This window comes from Hipposideros armiger, unplaced genomic scaffold (genome assembly GCF_001890085.2).
Source record: "Hipposideros armiger isolate ML-2016 unplaced genomic scaffold, ASM189008v1 scaffold_8, whole genome shotgun sequence".
NCBI lineage: Eukaryota > Metazoa > Chordata > Mammalia > Chiroptera > Hipposideridae > Hipposideros > Hipposideros armiger.
Window position 1 is genome coordinate 6,204,958 of NW_017731358.1, and position 21,336 is coordinate 6,226,293.

At 50.3% G+C, this 21,336-nt stretch overlaps 1 protein-coding gene across 1 annotated transcript in view; it reads left to right on the top strand.

Annotated features, from left to right (window-relative positions):
• Positions 1–11,560, top strand: part of ADCY5 (adenylate cyclase 5) — a 161,601-nt gene extending 150,041 nt beyond the window's left edge. Inside the window, exons 13-16 of the mRNA XM_019650944.1 lie at positions 3,474–3,755; positions 4,891–5,095; positions 8,308–8,432; positions 10,565–11,560. Coding sequence (XP_019506489.1) covers positions 3,474–3,755; positions 4,891–5,095; positions 8,308–8,432; positions 10,565–10,693 — 741 coding nt within the window. The 3' untranslated portion in view covers positions 10,694–11,560. The remainder of the gene's footprint in view (positions 1–3,473; positions 3,756–4,890; positions 5,096–8,307; positions 8,433–10,564) is intronic.
• Positions 11,561–21,336: the final 9,776 nt, after the last annotated feature.

The following is a 21,336-nucleotide window of genomic DNA, read 5'->3' on the forward strand; positions in this document are numbered from 1 at the left end:
TTCTTTCAGTCCTTGCCAGCCTTAAAGAGGTCTTTATTCTGTGACCTTCAGCCTAGGTCTGTTGACATTTCCCACGTCCAGACTGAGGCCACACCTTCTTGGAGGAAAACCGTGGAAACGATGCCGTGCCTTCTCAGTGCATCCCTTGGGGACTCCACTATGTTGACCTGTCCCATCCCCAGTGACTTTAACCTTGGTCTCTTACTCAAGAGGGCGTCTGCCAGATTTCTCCACTGTCGGGCCTCCATCTTCCCCTTTGCATTCAGTTAGCATTTTGTGGAAAGATATTCCGATATAACACCAATATTCTGATCCTCCGCAAACCTCCACCCACCAGCTCCAGCACCTATTGCTGAATCCTGCCTGCCAGGTAGTGAAGACACATGTCCATCATTCCTTCCACATTTGTTAATTGGCATTCTCCTGTAAGGAAGAACCTCCTTCTCTCCACTTATTTAGTCATTCCTTTATCTATATCAGCATGGACTTACAGATTCCTATGCAATTCAGTGGGTTTTAACCTGTGCCTCCCGTTATTTCAACGTTCCAGTTGACCCGGATTCATGCGTTTCTTCAAGTTGGCTCCTGTGTTCTTTGACAGGTCTCCATCATTCTTTGAGCATCTTCTTACTTTCTGGCATAAGAAGATGTCTTGGGCTCCTTACATGCTTTCCCTGATCCAGCCCAGGAATCAGTGATTTCGTCAAAGAGCCCCAATTTCTTTTAGTGGGCAATGGTATTTAGAAACCAAAATCATGGTGCTCAGTGGGCTCGCTGTTTTAGGTCCTCTCTGTGGACAAAGCTAGGAAATATATGTGAGTGTATATGACAGTATAAGTAAATGTATGTATACACACATGCATATGAATGGATACTACTCCGGTATATCCCTGTTGATATTTAAAACCATGAGTTTATACTAGTACCTCCATTTCTAAGGCAACACCTCAGGCTTCTTTCTAGTCTTCGCCCTTCCACGCTTGCTAATACCCTCTCTGGCAGTGAGAAACCTAGCTCCCATTATCTTTCATATATTTACTCATTTGCTCAGTGGAACCGAATGCCCAACCCCTCCAGCCCCCTTCCCTGCCCCACCATGCCCGCCCCTCTTCACCACCCTGCTTCGTGCTTGCTGCGCATGCCACATACGGCACCCCTTCCTCTGATCGCTTTCCTTCTTCAGGCTCTGAGGGCTCTGCACAAGGGAAGGAAGGAAGGAAGAGAAGTGGCTGAACCCCCCCCCACACACACACACACCCCACACACACACTCTCATTTTGAAAACAATTAAGAAGGCCTGTGGCCACGGGTGAGTGTGTGGGTGACCATGCCTCTACCTGCCGGCTGTGTCAGCCTCTTTCCCCTGAAGCTCTCTTAACAGGCTCATGATGCTTCCATGTCCCTCCGCCTCCCATCCTGCTCTGAGGCCTTGGGAAGGGGGGACAACATCAAGTAAATACCAGTGAACAAACACCCAGATGCAGGTCCTTGGCATGACGGAGGGACAGTTTGTTGTTCCACCCCTAGTCTTGCTCAGCAGCCCTTTTTGCCGTTGGATCTATGGTCACGGTGGGTGGGTGCTGACAGGGAGGTAGGGAAGCCTGGGGTCCTTAGCTTCCCTGAAGCACCTGCACGAGGAACACCCTTACCTGCAAGGCCCCTTCCTGGACGAGCCACTGGTCTCAGTTCTCAAGGGAGACCCTACCCTTCTCCCCCTCCCACAGCACTGACTTTATTGGGACCAGCAAGAGGCTGTAGACCCCTGAGCCTTCCTGCCCGGCCAGAACCTAACCCTAGAAGCACCTGGCTGTGTTTGGCAGCAGCCCAACATGTCTTGGTGCAGAGTTCCCCAGATGTGGCAGTAGCCCCTGGCCAGGGCCTGGGGGCTTGGCCCCTGCTCCCATCAGTAACCTTGTTCCCAGTGTCCTGGCCTCCCAGCCTGCACTGCCACTCTGGCTGACACTTTGGACAGATGCTCTCTGGGAAGGGCACATGTCACATTTCTGCTACCCGCTGGGCTGGAGGGGTCCTCAGTCCTCAGGAGCAGGATGGTGGGCAGCCTGGTGCATTTTCAGAGGCAGGTGGTCCAGCTGGGGCTTTTCCATGGGACAGCCTGTGAGAAGTACAGGGATTCTCACTTCAAACGCCTTCCTCTGGCACACCTGCTCCGGAGCTAAGAGCAGGTGGCCCTGATTTATGGGGAAGGAAGTGGTGAAAGTGTCACACTTCACAGGAGTGAAGGTCACCTGTGCCGGAAAGCCGGGGCAGGAGCACATGCCCACTGGACCCACCTGGCATCTGAGGGTCCAGGAACTTCCTCAGGCATGACCCCCCACCCTCACGGCCATGTTTCTAATGGCTCCAGGAATGACAGGCTGTGGGTCCTCTCACCTCAAGGGCAAGGCGCAGCCTCTGAGCCTTGGAGTCCCTGAGCTTTCTGCCTTCCTCACTGGACCCAGGTCCTGTGGCCTTGGGTGGGCATGCCTGCTTCTGCCCCACAGGCAGCCACCACCCACCAGAGAGCCAGGCCTCTGAGAAGTAGTCCTGACCCTTTTGGAGGTGGTAGTGCAGTTGGATAGAAAGGCCTCCACATTTAGTTAGGGAAGGTCCCAGTAGTCTGGCTAGATCTTTTAAATGGCCCTGCTAGTGATCCTTTTCCTGCCATCAAGGGGGAGGAAGCCAGCAGACTCCACTCTATACCTTGTGTTCCATGAACGCTCTGATCAGGGGGCTCCGTGTGTGCCTTGGTGCATGCCTACCTCTGGGCTTCAGCCCGTGGGCCATTAGTGGGACCTCTTGAACCGAGGGCCCTGCATCATCCCTTTAACCTGGCGGGTGAGTGACCACAAACCCCAACTGGCCAGATCCAGAACCCAAACCAGGGAAAAAGCAAAGTGAAAGGTAATGTCCCTGTCCTGCCCTGGGTGGCACCTCGGGGCACCTGCACCTCTGGGCCCTGTCTGGCTGCGTGGGCCCTGGGGCAAGTCTGCTCTCATGGGACCCAGGGAGATGGCCACGGGGTCAGTCTGTTAAAGTGACCCTTATGCTGCTTTTCTGATGATTTCCTGCTATGAAGAGAGAACTAGAATGCTGAGGAGCACTCGGGTAGCTGGGGGGGCCTTTGGGGTGTGGTTTGGGATCATCTCTTTAACCTACTGCCTCGCTCTAGTCTTAGGGGTACAGGATCCTTTCGGCCTCTCCGCTGGGACCCGTTTCCACTCAGGGGTTCTCTGCTTCAGGGCAAACACCCTCCTAGGTATCACTTCCCAAGAGGCAGGTGGGAGAGAGTTAGACACAAATCTCTGCTTTCCTGATGGCCAAAGCAACAGATGCTCTTGAAAGAAAGTTGGAAGCAGAGGCAGCAGAGAGAGGCTAGAAAGCTGGGCCGTTGTTGAAATCTTGGGCCCGCGCTGGCTTCGGGGCGGACTGCACTTTGTTTTTCTAAGGAGCGCGTAGCGTGCCCCTCCCCCTGACTGGATCCTCTGCCCCAGGCCACGGAGGAGAAGGAGGAGATGGAGGAGCTGCAGGCCTACAACCGGCGGCTGCTGCACAACATCCTGCCCAAGGACGTGGCCGCCCACTTCCTGGCCCGCGAGCGGCGCAACGACGAGCTCTACTACCAGTCGTGCGAGTGCGTGGCCGTCATGTTCGCCTCCATCGCCAACTTCTCCGAGTTCTATGTGGAGCTGGAGGCCAACAACGAGGGTGTCGAGTGCCTGCGGCTGCTCAATGAAATCATCGCCGACTTTGACGAGGTGGGAGGCAGGGGACGCTTCGGTCCCTGGAGCGGGAGGGGCGCGAGGAGACCTGATGCCCCCTTTCGCCGTCCCCGGATGTGCACGGTGATGTCAGGAGCCCTGACTGGGGTGTCCCGGGCACTGTCATAGGCCGACACCTCGCATACCTTCCCTCCCCTATCCTGATGTTGCAGATGAGGAAACTGAGGCCCACAGACATGAAGTGTCTTGCCTCAGGTCACTGTCAGTAAGTGGCCATGCTGGGGTTTCAGCCCAGGCTGTTTGAATTTGCAATCTCTGCACCTCAGCTGCCCAGCAAGGCCCTGCCCGGCTGACTCACTAACCACTCCCCTCACCCACCTTTCCTCTCGTGCTGTCGAGGACTGGACAGGTTAGGACCTAGCTGTGGAGTCACAGGAAGGAGGAATTCCCAGGCCGAGGGAGGAGGCAGGACAGAGATGCAAATCCCTGAACAGTGGAGGCAGAAACAAAGCTATTTCTTCACTTGCGTATCACACTGTTGTTGAGCAGCTTGTGTGTGCCAGGCACTGGGGATACTGAGCCCAGTAGGGCTACCTCGGCCCTGGGAGCTCACTGTGCAGTGAGTATGAGAGGGACAACCCTAGTGTCAATCCAGGGCCTGGGGCACGGAGCATGGAGAGGAGAGGGATGATGGAGCTGCCACTGGGCAGTGTCAGAAACAGCCCACAGGCAGCGGGGAAGGGGGTTAATTGGAGTTGGCTGAAATGGGTCTGAGCAGACTTCCGGCAGGCCCTGGAGATGGGAGAAGGGCGTCCCGCTGGATAAGGATGAGGAGGCTTCCTGGGGAAGGATGGAGATGTGAGCCAGCGAATCGGGAGATGGCCACCAGCCCCTATTGGGGGCATTAGACTCAGAGGCGATTAGTGACCTGGTCCCCGGGGTTCTTGGTGTATGGTGAGGTGGGCCAGGAGCACACAGCCATTCCACAGCAGTGAGCGCTGGAGGAGGCCTGGCTCTGTTGGGAAGCATCGAGGCTTAGCACCGAGTTGTTGATGGAGACGGGTCCACTGTGTGAGTTGGGGAGACACAAGGGGCCACATTACTGTACTTTCCTGCAGACCTCAGTGCCCCAGACTTGAGGGTGACCCAGGTTTGGCCTCCTTCTGTCCAGATCATCAGCGAGGATCGGTTCAGGCAGCTAGAAAAGATCAAGACCATCGGCAGCACCTACATGGCCGCCTCGGGCCTCAATGATTCCACTTACGACAAAGTGGGCAAGACCCACATCAAAGCTCTGGCCGACTTCGCCATGAAGCTGATGGACCAAATGAAGTACATCAATGAGCACTCCTTCAACAACTTCCAGATGAAGATCGGTGAGCCAGCCTGGGAGTGCTGAGGGCTTGTGGGGGCTCCCATCCCCATCCCCATGCGTATCTGACCAAGCAGAGGCTGATGTCACAATGCGTCCCTGCTCCAGGGGGTGGGGTGGGCACCCCTCACTCACTGCAGACTCCTCCTGGAGCCCGGAAGTGCCTCCTCTGCATTTTGCCGTGTGGGTGGCTTGCACGGACACCCTCTTTCTGAGTTCCCACCTCGACCACTCGTTGGGAAGGCCTGGTTGGACCCAGGCTGTCCCTGCCTGAAAGGCTTCGTGAGGGATGCTGTGTCGGCACAGGGCTGTCTGGTGGCTGCGTTGTGGGCATGACAGCCTCTTTTATTTCAAGTAATACTGATTTAATGACAGTGTTTCATTTAAAAGTGTTCCAAATTCATTCAGTAGAAATGAAAAGCAGTAAAATGAAATACTTTTACATTTTTAAATGCAACATGTATCAATATGGTACAAGTCACTAAACTTGCAAATTTATAAAAATACTGAACATATATTCTACAAAATTGTTCGCAAAATAAAATGAGTATAGCGAAGTAGTTTTAAAAACTTAAACATTAAAAGAATCATGTAAAATTGACAATGAAGGATTATATTTCAACATTTTAAAAGAGTAATCTTAAAAACACAATGGGTCAGCAGGGTTATTGCTGAGTTCTAAGTAGTGACTGTGTGGTGTGAGCACAGTCTTCTAGGTGCTGTGAAGCTTTTCTAATCTATACAAACTGGGGAAAGAAACAGTGAGGATGTGGTAATAAGTCAAGTCCATGCATCATCCCTGGACTCCTCCTTTGTCAAGGGTCCTCCCCCTGGTTGGATGGCTTTGAGGGGGCTTTGTAGATGCCAAGGGTGGTGTCCCAGGATGGGGGCTGCCTTCGAAGAGGGCGGATTCTGAAAAGAGGCCATGGGTCACTTTTCAGTCAATCTCAGGCCATATTCTACTTTGTTCAGAAAACCTTTGAACCAAAAACCTGTATATTTTATTTTTCCTTTTTTATATTTAATTTTGTTGTTTTCTTATCCTCAACGTTTTGTTTTGAGAAGTTTCAGCTCTACTGAAGAGTTGAAAGAATAGCACAGTAAAAACCCATGTACAACGACATAGTCACAAATTTGCTCCACCCTACTCTATCCACAAAATGATTTCAGAATTATAACTCTGACTGGGTTGCACCGTTAAGTTCAAGGTGTTTCTGCAGTTCATTTTGGCCTGAGCACATGCCCAGGTTTCCAGTGTGAGTGATTTTTGCAGTAGAAACTTCGCTTTGTCAAGTGTTGCTGCCCTCCTCCTCTTGAGGATTGTGGGGTAAACAGCGCTTTCTGAAAGAGCAGACCTTTCTTCTATTCAAAATTTTAATGCATTATTAACTCCCTGGGTATGTCTCAACCCATAAATGATTCAGATTTCAAATTTTTTTAAAAAGCGAGAGTAATTAACTAACAAAAATACTGGTATTTCAGTTCTCAAAATTAACACATTGAACCGAAATATTGGATTACTAACCATCAACATTGTGATCATTAATGGCCTCAGGAGACGTTTTGTTCTGGCCGAGTATCGGGAATTGGGCTTTTCCTTTGAGCTGTTTGTGTTAGCCTGGGAGCCCAATGCCCGGTGGACTTGACCAGGCTCTCGCTTTGCACTGGCTGCTAGAAAGTCCAAACCAGAGCCATCTGTGTCGCCTGATGAACAGCCTACATTTCTGTGTGAACTTCACCCTTGGTTTTGTGATGTTGACATTCTTATTTTCCTCACATCCCATCTTTCCACGTACATTGATTTGTGTTTTTGTAAGCTGCCTCCACTCCTTCATCAGACCAGAACTGAGATGAGTGACAGGTAGACAGGCAGGCAGTTGGGAGTCTTGTGTGGCAAAGCCCTTCCTCCAGACTCCAAACGTTTTCACTGGGGAGCTTGGCCTTTGGCCAGTGAGTTGGACTGTCCAATCTGGGACTAGCACATGGGGTAAAAAGCTACACGTGGCTTGACAGGACCAAAGAGGAAGGTCATGGAGGGAAGAGTTTTGAGGACTGATGACATTTTTTTTCTTTTTTTTTAATAGTAACATTTTATTTATTTATTTATTTATTTATTTTTAAAGATTTTGTTGGGGAATTGGGGAAGGGGAACATTGTGTTTTTCCAGGACCCATCAGCTCCAAGTCAAGTTGTCATTCAGCCTTAGTTGTGGAGGGTGCAGCTCAGCTCCAAGTCCAGTAGCCGCTTTCTATCTAGTTGGGCGGGGGGGCACAGCCCACCATCCCATGCGCGAGTCGAACCGGCAACATTGTTGTTAAGAGCCACCCGGCTGGACCAAGGACGGATGACATTTCTGACTGAAGTAGCCCGAGGGGCCTATTTGGGAGCCTCTGCCTGTCCCTGTCACACAGAAGAAACACTTAAGCAACAATGAGGTTTAATAAGGCTCAGCATGACATAGACAGTTAATGTGATAGGAGGGAGTACCCTGGGGCTGGGAGACAGGGCAGAAAATGTCTAGAGAATGTCAGTTGGGCCAGAGGTGTCAGGGAAGGATTTTGCCTCGAGAGGAGGGAGGACACTTGAGCCTTCGCAGGCTCGGAGGGGAGGTTGCTGTGTTGCCTTGGGTAAGACTGGGAAGGGAGGACAGACTAGGGCAGAAGTGCGAGGAGCGAGACGGAGAGCCAGTGGTCACTGCAGTGTCCCTGCCCTGGCTCTGAGACCTGGGGGGCAGGATTACTTAGAGAGGGAAGAAACTGCTGGGTTAGGAGCTAGGATCTAGAGCAAGAATGGTGGCACTCCTAAAAGAGAGGCGTGAGGAACAAGAAAAGGGCAAGTTCTAGTATGCTGAGTCTGAATTGATGGTGAAAGCATGCCGTCGAGAGAGGGCGGGCAACTGGGTGGTGTCAGCGGTCACTGGAAACCCTGAAGAGGGCAGTTCTGGTAATGGCCTTGCCGGAGTTGAGCATTGACTGGGATGAGAGGACACAGGAGCAGTGGATGTGCGAACATGTTCCTGTGGTCTTGAGTTATCAGCATTTGACAGGAACAGAGAAGTAGGAGCTGCAGGGTGAAGCACAGCCTCAGGGCTGGAGGACCCTGAGTGCCTTCAGGCCAAGAGTCAGAGGGAGAAGCTGCGTGGGTTGAGGGAGGAATGACAGTGAGGGAAGCATGGGTCTGAGCCCTGATGAGCATGCTGACTTTTGTTCCCTGCAGGGCTCAATATTGGCCCCGTGGTGGCTGGGGTGATTGGGGCCCGCAAGCCTCAGTACGACATCTGGGGCAACACGGTGAATGTGGCCAGCCGCATGGACAGCACCGGTGTGCCTGACCGCATCCAGGTGAGTGCAGGAGTGTCCACCCCCTACCTCCCCCACATCAGGGGCCTCTGTCTGATGCTAAGTGGTCTTTGGGGCAGGCTGCCCACAGTTCCCAGTCAGAATTTCCGCAGCCAAATTTGAGGGTGATGAGGTTGTTGGCGCTGATATCTTGGAAGCTTGGAGAACACGACTGTGTTTCAGGCCCTCAGTACCTTGGACAGATCTTCAGTCCTGCGCAAAGCCCTCTACTGGCCACAGAAGGTATTGGGGGATATAGTAGGGTGGCTGGCTGCCCATGCCAAGCCAGGAGTGCTAATGCCATAACCTGGGCCCACAGGGCCTCTGGACGGGCTGCTGGGAGGTGGCCCTGCCTGGGTTATGAAGTGTATTCCGTGAATGGTAAGGCCCTACGCACAGGGAGGCTCTGGGTTATTGTGTGGTTGCTGGCAGAGTCCCTCACACCTGTCTTAGGTGAGGTTAGAAGCTCTGCAACCACATATGCCTCGCTCCTCAGCTCCCCTCAGGACCCCCAGTTCCCATCTTGCTGTCCCTTCTCCCCTTGGCACAGGGATGGAGGTGAGGCCCCTCAGACAGCACCCACAAGCCAACCGGGCAGGGTTGGTCTGGCCAGGGCCACAAAGATGGCCACAGAGAGCAGGGTCTTGCCAGTGCAGCCCACAGCGCTCAGGGCCTGGTTCAGGAGAACCAGACAAGGACGCTGGTCCCCGGGATGGTGCCTCCATCCAGCAGCCCCACCAGCCAAGGAGCCTGGCCAGACGCCCAGAGACTTTTTCTACTCCTCCATCCTTTGCAAGCTGATGTTTGTGCTTCCCAGGCCTGCCACACTTCAGCTGCTTTTCTTGTTTTTTCTTAGGCCTTCCTTCATTTTCTGCTCTAATCTGACAACAGAGAGGCCCTGGACTGGGCTCTAGTCCTGCACCCCACATACCCCCAGTTCCCTGCGAGGCTGTGAGCAGGTCACTTAGCTTCCCCGGCCTCCGTTTTCCCAGGTGCTAACTGAGCTCTTTTTATGACCCTTTGTTCACACTGACACCGCTCAAATGTCAAACTTGTCTCTCCTGTGGGGCCCCTGAACAACGGGGTTGGCCCTCAGCATGGCCCTGGCCAGACCAACCCTGCCCGGCTGGCTTGTGGGTGCTGTCTGAGGGGCCTCACCTCCATCCCTGTGCCAAGGGGAGAAGGGACAGCAAGATGGGAACTGGGGGTCCTGAGGGGAGCTGAGGAGTGAGGCATATGTGGTTGCAGAGCTTCTAACCTCACCTAAGACAGGTGTGAGGGACTCTGCCAGCAACCACACAATAGCCCAGAGCCTCCCTGTGCGTAGGGCCTTACCATTCACGGAATACACTTCATAACCCAGCAGGGCCACCTCCCAGCAGCCCATCCAGAGATCCCTGACCCCTTCCTCCCTGGCCTGGTAGCCAGGCTGGGCCAGGACACAGAGTAGGTGTGTTGTTTGGTGGCTGGCAGAGGAGTGCTGGCGATACTCAGAAATGGCTCTCGGATCACCTTGTGAGGCAGTGGTCCATACTCCTGCTCTATCGTCCTGCAGAAGTGTAATCACTGAAGCCACCTGTGAGTTCTCTTTGTTCCAAAGGCTGAAGGAGAGATGGGCATTACGCTATGGCACTGAATCCGGCTCTGCCAGTTCTAAGCTGTGTAACCTCAAACAAGTGACTTAAGCGTTTTGAGCCAAGATAATAGTACTTACCTCATAGATTAGATAAGCAGTGGTTCTCAAACGTTCTGTGGTGAAAAACCACTTTCCAAAAATATTTCTGATCTGTCATGGAGTGAGACCTTGGTCACGGGCTTCGTCAAGAGCTCCCATGTACTTCCTCTCAGCCTCTGCGCTTCTCTCGTTATGGATGATGGCAAGCAGCTGCACTTTGAGTGACCCTGAAATAGCACATGTGAGGTGCTCTCCACACCACCTGGCGCAGAGTAGGTGCTGTCATCCTTCTCATCACGAAGAGGCAGTTCCATGGACGAGCAGTTGTCCACTCCGAGAGCCGCAGCCAGGGAGATGGCACCCACCCTTCTCTCAGGGGCAGTCAGGCAGCTCTGCCCAAAGGCAGATTCACCGCTTAGGTCATCGATGGCCTGTCCTCTCTCCTCCTTTGCTTCCTCAGGTCACCACGGACATGTACCAGGTGCTGGCTGCCAACACATACCAGCTGGAGTGCCGGGGTGTGGTCAAGGTCAAGGGCAAAGGCGAGATGATGACCTACTTCCTCAACGGAGGGCCCCCGCTCAGTTAGCAGCTGCCAGCCAGTGATGCCAGGCAGCCTGGCCTCCAGAGAAATGGAAACGGCTTCTTTGTGTGCCGGGCGGGCAGGTGGAAGCCTGCGCTCCAGCCCAGGTGGCCGCGCCGGTGAGATTTTCCACTTTGACCCCAGAAGCAGCTTCTGCCTTTGTGGGCGGGCAGCAGCCTGTGTCCCAGGCCCCGGGGTGCCAGCGTCCTGCGAGCACCAAGCTGACCAAAGATGTTTCCCTCCGTAGAAGACTCCGCCAGACTCAACCTGAATCTTGAGTTTTCTCACGGGCGCTGTGGATACGCGGGTGGAAGGGAGCTGCTGGCACATTAATGGGTTTGCGGCTGCCCAGCGCTCGACGGCGGGGCTGAGGGAGAGGCCTCGGTGTCCGGGGGTGGGTAGGTGGCGTGACTCTGGCTCGGGAGAGCCTAGGGGCCCTGAGGCGTCCGCTTCTCTATGTGAGCCTTTAAAGTTCAGGCAGAGGCCGGGCCCCTGCTCCGTGAAGGGGGCGTTCCGGTAGCAGTGCTGACTTTGCGGGGACTGGCCTCCATTGCAGCCCCCCTCCAGCACCCACACACACAGCCAATGCCCCTTTGAGGGGAAGAGAACTAACTGCGAGGGGGAGGCAAGGACTCAAAGCAAGGAGTGGTGGTTCTGAGAAAAGGAAAAGATTTATTAAATAAAACAAAACAAGTTTCTGTGCCCTTCTTTAGACTATGCTAGTTGTACGCGTGTAAGAGACCCACAAGCAACTGAGGGTGCCACCGGGGAGGGCGGGCGGGGGGCCCCAACTTGTCTTTTTTGTATTTTTTATTTTGTATTATTGAAAACCTTGGAGATCTAACAAATATACCAAATTCTATATTTTGTAAATTCTCTATATTAGAACACAGCTGTGCACAGCAGGGTGTGTGCTCATTTGTACTGTATGTACGTCGATGTGTGTACTGGTGTGTGCGTGCGTGTGTGTGTATGTGTGTGTGTTCATGCTGTGGAACTGGTCTCATACAGGATGCCTGTTTTCCTCGCTTCAGATTTGGCAGTTTTGGGTTTTCCCAGGTCCAGCCAGAGCAGTGAGCATGTCCTTGCGGGGTACCATATGTTCAGATTCAGTAGGAAGATGCATGGACACATGACCCCATTCCTCTCTCTCTCCAGCACACAAACACACACATCTCATCCCCAAAGTAAAATGCAAAACGATCAAAAGACAACAAAAAGCTGCTTTCCCATCTCAGGCTGAGTTGGAAGAATGGAAGCCCCCCTCACCCTGCAGCAGCCAGCGTGGCCACTGTTCACCCTCCACTCCCTGAGACGGCGGCCGTTTGCTGCCTGCAGAGAGAGTTCAGGGATGGCCCTTGGCGCGCGGCCAGCGTGGGGGTGTGAGGAAGCCTGTCCGGCTCTCTCAGAGGTGACCCCTCAGGCTTGAGGACATAATGTGTAGCCCTTGGGTTCAGGGAGTGGGGGCGGGGGAGGGGGCAGGGGGCGGCCTTGCCCTCCACCTGCAAACCAGACAGAGGAAAGGGTAGGGCCCAGCTTCAGAGTCTACAGGGCAAAGCCAGCAGAAATTTAGTTGTTTTTTTTGTTTTTCGAGGAGGGAACAGTTAAATACATGGAAGTAAAAAAATTCTATTTTTATACCCTGTGAGGGGTGCATTTGGAAAATGATATACTATCATAGAGATATATTCAAACAGAATCCTTGGGGCCTGTGCCCAGATCTTTTGCGTCTCAGGGCAGAATTATTTTCACCTCCAACACGAGCTCAAAGGAGGTGAGGTGGCAGCCACATCTCAGCTGCTGAAACGTGGCTTTGAGGCCCACCTGTACCACCTCTCACTGGGCACTGGCACCAGCCTCCTCTTTCCACACACCATCACCCACCCCAATTTGAACACAGCTCTGAGAAGCAAAGCTTATGGACCTAAAACTGCCTGAGTCTGTCGGCGCTTTTGCTGCTCCATCCTTTGAGTTCCGCATCGGCCCTCTGGCCCATCGCCGGGGGGCTGGCTTTCTCATGTTGTTCTCCGGTCCCCTGCCCCTCCCCATCACCCACCAGCGGTGCTGGATTTTCGTTTGTTTCCAACCTGAGTAACAGTGTGTGTGCGGAGTTCCTCCCATGTTCCCCATCATGACCCCGCCAGCCTCGCGGGGGCCCCTCCCCCCTCCCAGCAGTGACTGGTGACAACGTGCAGTGCTAGCTCTTCACTCCCTCTAAGGGGTGTGCACTCTTTTTATTCCTGCTCTTGCAAAAATGGATACGATTATGATTTCCCATGGAAATTGAAAAGTCTATTTAAATAATTTAACTATTAAACACTTTCACTGGTCACGTGTCCTGGTCTGACTTGCGCCTTGGGCTGGGGGCCTCGTTCCAGTCTGAAGGACCGTGCACTCAGCCCTTGGGAGAGTGCTGGAGAGGGGGCCAGAACATGGCTGGGGGAGAATGTCCACTGAAGACTGCGGTCTGTCGCAGCTAGGTGGGAAAACACTGGTGACCTTGGCAAGCGTCAGGTTACTGGACTGGGGGGGCAGCTGCCAAGGTGCGGCAGGCAGAGGAATGAAGAGACGTGGAAAGGAACCGGGGTGGGGAGGATAAGGGATTGAGGATGGAACCAGAAAAGATCCCAGGTCTAGGGGAGGACTTTTTAAAACAGGTGAGCCAAATACGTTTCTATGCAAGGGAAAGAAAGTTGAAAACACAGGAGAGAACACAGATCATTGAAAAGACCCAAGGATATGGGAGGGGAGATGCAGGCTGGAGGTAAACTGATTTGACCCGGATAGCTAGTAACGATGGCTTCATTTACTGAGCACTCTGTGCTCCAGGCACTGGGAGAAGCACCATACAAACACCTCATTTAATCTTTCTGGCTACCTCATTTCACTGAAGGAATGGGCACAGAGGGGCTGAGTTATTTGCCTAAGGCCCCACAGCTGGTAATTAACAGACGAGTCGGAGCAGGTGTGTCTGCTAAGCCCACGCATGTAACTTCCTGTGTGCCCAGCACTCCTCTTCCCCACAGGGGAAGGGAAAGGTGGTAGGAAGGCAGGGCCCTTTTTAGCACTTCCTGCCTGCCCACCCATCGAATGCAGCGTTCAGGAAATAAGACCAGAGGGGCGTGGATAAGCTTAACACAAGTGGAAAGGAAGGAGCCGGTGAAGATTTCACTGGCTTCATCACAACAATGGCCGCATAGGGACATAGATGTCGCAGTCCGGGCATAGGCAGGCCTCCTGCTCCAAAGAGAATGGACACCGTTAGGATTTCGAATGCGGGTGATGAAGGATGTAATTGTACAGAACTACTGTTTAAGTCGGAATTTTTCAGGCTGGGGTACATCAGTTAGAAAAGGAGACCGAATGATAAGAAAGGCCATACTTCAAGGGCCGATCTGCTCCCGAAGAACGTCCACCCTGCTGTGGGTAGTGGGGACCTAGCCGAGGAAACCACACGCATGCACGCGCACACCAGGACAACAGAGCAGCGCCATCAGAGCCTTCCTAAGCCCTTCCATCCACACCTCCAAGGAGCTAATCCCAGAGAACATACTTGGTTCCTCGCTTGGAGTTATGCTTTGTTCCAAAAGTATATCCATACCTAGAAAGTTAATTAGCAAAACTAATTAGAAAAGACGCCATTGATGTGGGAGGGGGGTTCTGAATACCTCTTTAATACCCGCCGACAGCAAAGACCACTAAAACCAAGACCAGGCTTCAGCTAACATGGTGCTGACTTGCTCGCAGAGGGGAGTTAGCAGCAAGGTGGCGGGAGGGCACAGTGAGCCTGATGCGCTGAGGAGGCTGGAGCTCGGGGTTTGCCAGGTGGCCATGGCACTTTAAGACTCTCAAAGTTCCAAATACGGTTACAGAGCTTTTCCAAAATCAAGTGTCACCCGAGTGGCATGTAGTTACATGATGCCCAGAGTTGTAGTTTTCACGATACAACATGGGTGTTTTCCATAATGCTGCGATCTGGCCAGGAGTTGCTCATCGGCAGAAAAAGATGCTGAGCCCCTCTCGGTCGGTGCAGGGCATGAGGGCACCTGGGCACTGGGAGAGACAGCACTCCAAGTGGTGCTGAGCAGATTCTCACTGAACTACGATGCCAGGGACAAACACTGAAAACCCACAGCTTTCAAATTTGTCTACATCAAAACAAGTCCATATTAAAGAGAATAAACACTGTACAGGTCATCTGCAGAAAGAAGGGACTGAGAAGGCTGGGCCTCGCTGGCCGTGGCAAGCGCCACTTAACACAGGTGTCAGGAGGGTTGGAAGAGCTGGTGTTACCTGCGGGGGTGAGGTGAGGGGAGAGCCCAGCAGGCTAGACAACCATGCCCCCCACCGCCACCTGGATGACCGTCACAGTGTATAAAGGCCCCACACACACACACTTCCTCACTTGTGCTTCCCTCCAGGCCTTCTGGGCAGTGGGAGAGGAGCTGGGGCACCCCGAGGCTGCTCTGATGCTCGGGGACGAAAGCTGTGGCCCCAGCCCCTGGGCACTTCGTCCAGTGTGCCCATCTGGTGGGGTGTTGGTGACCTCAGCAGAACAGAGGGCTTGCCACTCCTCAAGGCTGACAATAGATGAAATAGGATCCAATTATGATAGTACTGTAGCTTTTCTTTTCCCAGATTTAATAAAAATCCCTTTGGTGGTGTTCTTCGTCTTGGGAGGAAAAATATGGTGTTTGCTGTCCTCTTGCTATCTTTCCTTCCCACCTGCAGGGCCATTGCTTTACAAGACAGACACAAGAACAAAGCCAAGTGCAGCCATTGGAGTGGCTGATCTCCAAGGTCTCCACCTCCTCTGACTTCTCTGATTCTAAATATTCGTGTAACTTTATCTGAGCTTCAAGTGCCACACCACAGAAATAGCTACAGAAATAGCTATCGGATTAGGATTTTAAGGTTTTGGAGACAAAGGCTGAGACAAATGAGAAGACAGCATCAGGCCATGGGTGATCTGTGGGAAGACTACCTTCAGACCAAGTTGGAAATGACTCTGTCCTCCTCCAGACACCAAGTCAATAGCAGCAGTTGCTGTACGTGACAGCAGCACGGCCAGGAGTCCTTTTCTCCTAAGGACCCTGACCCATGGGGTGAAGCGCGGTGGGTGGAGATCTGCGTAGGCTCACAGGGCGAGCAGAGGGTCCAGAAAGACAGGGGATGGGGGAGAACAACTCTAAGGAGCAGGAAAAGGATCCACCTAAGGCTGAGGTAAAACAGGCATCCTGTCCCCACTGGCTTACCAGCCCCAAACCTCACATCTGCTTCTAGTGAGCAGAGCTGAGGCACACCTCACTTGGCGAGCACATATTCATCCCCAAGGCCCTTTTCACATCCCTGGTCCATTAGGCCCACAAATTTAAAGAATTCTCACTGGACTCCATTAGGGGCCTTATTGCTTTTTTAATTTTTTCCCTCCCCTCAGCCAATTTCTAATTTAGATCTGCCTGAATCTCTGGTTTGTCAGCATCTCTGGTTATTTTAACTTAGACTATTTTCCAATTTTGCAAAAATTTGCTTCTCTGCTTTGACTTTGTCAGTTAGCTAAAGTGGCACTTCCTTGGCTCACATGGGATTCTTTTTTTTTTTGAGGGGTGCATTTTGCTTCAGATTAAACTTTTGAAAAACATTTGTGTTTTTCAAGAGTGCCTCTGGCTCTCACATCCCCAGCCTCTCTATATTTAAAAATTGCGAGTTGAAAGTTGCTGGCTGCCTTCCCACCCAACTTCCCTTAACGCACAGACCACACACACACTCATGGGGACCCTTACAGAGTGATGGGCACTAGGGCGGCTGTCACCCCAGACTGCTCGAGAGATCAGATTAGAATATTCGAAGAAAGATGGGGCCACACTGGATAAAGCGAGGTGCCCAGAGGCACCCTCCCGTTTGACAGTGCCCCAGGGTCCCGGAGCACAGTTTACCACTTCCAGCCTGCGTGACATCAGACAACTTAATCCTGCTTCCTTACTCAGATGGATGTTGTTATGCCCACATAGCCTTCTGTACATAAAACATTTGATATCCAGCGGGCATTTGGCCAGCGTGGGTCCCTAAGTTCCCTTCTCTCTTCCAGGGTCCCCAGTCCCTTGCCCAGAAGTCCGTACACAGGAGCTGGCCAGGGCAGGGCATCTACCGGCCTGCTAGACAGTTCAACAGGGTCCTCGCTTAAACTGGCAATTTCTGAAAAGCTTTGTGCAATGACATTATACTTGGGGCATTTGTAATGTAAACAATGCTTACTACCTTGGAAGGAATAGCAACAGCAACAAGAAAGACCACAGCGTGGCAGGAAATGCTGTCCTAACACTCGCTGTGCTGGGCTAAGTGCTCTATATTTACTGACTCATTTAATTCTCACAACAGCGCTTTGCCCACGGTGCTCTTAGTATGCCCACTCTACAGACGAGGAACCTGGGACTACATGTAGAGGGGCTGCATGACCTGCCAGTAAAAGGGAGAGCAGGGCATCTGGCTCTAAACTCAATCGCTATTCGGTATTGTAAATAGTTACCTTCTGTTTTTCGTCTCATGTTTTCAGATATATGGACCCACTTAAAGCAAAATTTCCATGAAATAATATCAAAGAACCAATCTATTCTGACCTTCAGCTAGAAAAAGTAAATGTTTGTAACATATGACTCATCAATGAAGCTTTAACATTCCCTATCAAAAATCACTAATTCATGAGCTAGTTTTACTACAAAGACTAAACTGTGTACTTCCTTGCCCTAAAATCTCAGACACACTTAAGGTTCACCATACCTCTTGCTACCACCTGTCCTGTCGCTGTTGTAGGAATTTTAGGAAACTGTTATTCGTCTAGGACATTTACACTGCAGGAGTTAACACTGACTTGATCTCTATTATTAAAAAAGTAATCTAGAATAGATTGGAACATATTTCCATGTTGCCTAGGTTACTATTACATGGTGGTTAAGGGCATGAGTTCTGAGTGACACTGATCTGGATTGAAATCCTGGTGCCACCACATGGCATCACGAAGTCTCAAGCGCTTTGTCTGTAAAATAGAAAGCTTTCATAAAAGCTCTCTGTGAGGATGCCATGCCTCACACACACAGTGCTATTTCCCCTCCATGTCAGCTGTGTCTGTTCTCACTGCTGCTGTAACAGTAAGAGCCCAGGGGTTGTCAGACACACACACAGGTTTTCTGAGAGTCTCTGTGGCATAGGAAAATGCGCACCAACTTTTGAAGCATTTAAACCTGAATCCCACATTTGAATGTGTCTTTGTTTCCCCACATGAGCGTGCGAGTCCCCACCCCGCTCCTGCCCCAGTGCCGTAAGGGTGACTATGGAGGACCAGCACTGGCCCACAGGAGGTGCTCACAGCATTCTTATCATTAGTCCTAGGCACTGGAGGAATTCCAAGTGCAAGGGCAGAATATTGTTCATTCACCTCTAGACAAGGTCCTTGATAACCTGCCTCAGAGAAAAGCACAAAGCAGGCAAGCGACCGGGCAGAGCTGGGAGGCGCTGCGGGAACACAGGGAAGATGGAATGTGAGTCTTGTTTCTCTGTCAGCCGGAGCCTGAATGTGCTTTCTGCGGCGTGACACTTGCATTGCTGTGCGCTGGGATGCGGCAGAAAAGGGCAAATGTGAACCGTGGGTGAGGTTGGGCTGAAAATACTGTTTGTTGCCAAGGAAACATCAGGAACAATTTGTAAGGCTAGGGTATTGACTGCGGGAACTCTTTGAGAACTACGCCTGTTCTCTCCCTGAGTTTCCTCCAGTCTCCAATTGTGCTGCGACTATTTATTACACACCAGCACTGCCAAGGCAGAAGAAAATGTGTGCGCCCATGTCAGCACCACTCACTGCTAACAAGCGAGGAGGATACAGACGCCATGGCTTCCAACCATGCAGTGCTTCGACGCTGTGATTTCACCTGCGAAATAAAGTAGCCGAGAAAGCTGAGCCACTAGAGGAAGAGATGTTGAGAGTGGCAGCCAAACATACTGTTCCTTTTTGAAAAGCTCAGACAGGATGCTGCCATATGCCAGCATCCAACAGTCGTCCCACAACGCTGATAAAGATGGGCAGACCCCTCTAACCCTAATCAATAACGTAAATTCTCAGCAGACGCAGCCTTTCTACACAAACTCATTCATAACCCCTAGAGTTGGAGGGGTTTCCTTTATTAACTGCTAGCTAGGATTATTACTAAAGCCAGTTTAACCCCCAAATCAGGTTTGATTTCCCACAGCATTTTTAGGTAGAAAGACTCCATTTCCTCAGAGATGATAAAGCACAAAAATAAAAAGAAGGGTTGACCATACACTAAGAACACAGCCCTGACGAGTGACCTATAATTTGTGGTAAGGCTAAGTGTACAATTTGGTCTGAGTGGTAGCTGCTTTTGGAATAATTTATTTGTTCTTTTATAATAAAGTGAACAAAAACAAGAAGAAGGTAATCTCCCTCCCTCTCCTTCTCCTTCTCCTTCTCCTTCTCCTTCTCCTTCTCCTTCTCTGTGTGTGTGTCTTGCAAATCCAACAGCTCAGAGTGGGTCCTTGGGTTACTTTGTAAACGTTTTGGAATAAAGGCCAAGCAACTGCCTTTATGGTGGGCGGCTAAACGCAGGAAGCACTTCTGTGACATGGAGGTTAGGGCTCATATGAGGCATCTGGTCTCTGTGGAGCCCTGACAAATCAGGACTCTAATGAGATTCCAGACATGACCTAATAGAACTGGAGCCATGAGTTTCTCCAGACTAGATTCCACTGTGAAAAACACCACATTTAATACAAAGTAAATGTGCTAAACCAAGGATAGCATATTCACTTTATATAAATTACAAAATTACAAAGTTGGGTAAAGGTTCTCCATGTCTCCAGGCATTTATCTGCAATGCATTTTCAAGCTTTAACATGGATACTTGTTCTTTTCTTAAGAATTCTTACTTATAAGAACAAAATCCTCTATAAACCACACAAAAAAATCCTGATATGAAAGTCTTCGAAAGCTTGTATAAGTTGAGAACCCAAGGCACAAACATAATATGCAAATATGCATAAAATAATTCAGGACTATGTTCATTTTAGCATTTCCAGGACCCCAACGTGCAAACATTTTTAACAGAATTCATCAGGAAGAAGTCTCCCCTGAGGAACTATTGTCAGAAAAGTCATGACGTGGGTTTTTCTATGTTTTTCCTAACAAAAATGCGTCATGCCTTTTCCAACAACCCAATAGTATGCTTTGACTCACAGTTAGAGCAATGGAAACTTGTTCCCTTCTAGCCTTGACTTCCAGAAAGTTCAAGAGTGAAATTTTACACCCGATACAGCAACGTGTTCACCCTTCCTTCCATTTTCATTGATCGATTTTCTCCCCTTTCTGTTCACATTTTGTTAACATTACTGTATTTGTCTTTTCTTGCTTGGTATGCTGCATCCCATTCTTTTGGAAAGGAGGCCCGGTATACAGACCAAAACAACATTTCAAATACAGACCAAAGAAACAAGCAAATATTGCAATTATTTTTAGGATATAAAAGAGAGTATCTCTGCCCTTAATCAAAAAGCAGCATTTCAGAATTACCTAAAGTAAGACAATATACACCTAGATTTTGCAGAAGCAGTCCTGAGCTCGTTAAGAAGTCCCCAATTCTTTGATTTTACCAAGAGCATTCATAGCCCCTAAATATAATTTTACTTACCTTCACTAGTTTCCATTGCAGCCCTGGGCTGAGATTAGAAGTCTTATGTGTGTAGCTCTGTGACCCCAGGTAAATCATTAACATCTGATTACCTCAGTTCCCTCCTACACAACAGGAAGGCAACTATTACTGCCTCTAAGCACAACACTCATGATGAGGAGGTCAAAGTGGACTTGCTCTTAGAAGTAAAAGTGTACTATATATGCAAGCTATTACTGTCATACACACAAGAGGCCCAAGTGATTCTTTCTCCAGAGCTTAAGGGCCTCTTTACACCCATGGCAAAAACTTCTTTCCAAATTCATGATTTCTTGGCAACAACATGATAGAGGCAGGGAAGTTATATAAACACTCAGAGATACAGGCACCAAATAATGAAAGAAAGCATTTTTTATACATAAAACATTATTTATATCGGTTTTCATTTTTTACATTAAGATGTAAACATCCCCTGATCCAAAACAGCTGGTGAAAAAACAAAACAAAAACCCAAAAAGCCCAAATTAAGCCTTTAAAGATAGCTGGTGAGTTTTCAAGTGTCCTTGCTGAATGGATCCAAATACCAAACATTATAACTCAATAATTCAGTGATAAGAACCAAACTGAGCTATAAAATATCAATATATAGCAAAATCACAATTAACCAGAATGCTCCAACTTCCTGGTTAACTGACTATTTACAAAACAAACAAAAAAACCTGTTCTTGTTTTAACCATTACTTTATAAAACCTTTCTAAATTGAGCCACTTCACATTCCTGGCTCAGTAAGTACAAAATACCAAACATGAATCCATTTTATTTTACTGATTTAGGGTCATGCAGTACCTGGGGTATCTCTCAGAATACACAAAATTTCTGTGCAGCTTTCTCAGAGGCAGAAAATTGAAGTGAATTGGGGCTTCTTGTTTTAAGTAAATCCCTGATCCCATAAGCTTATTGTCTTCCTTTTGCTT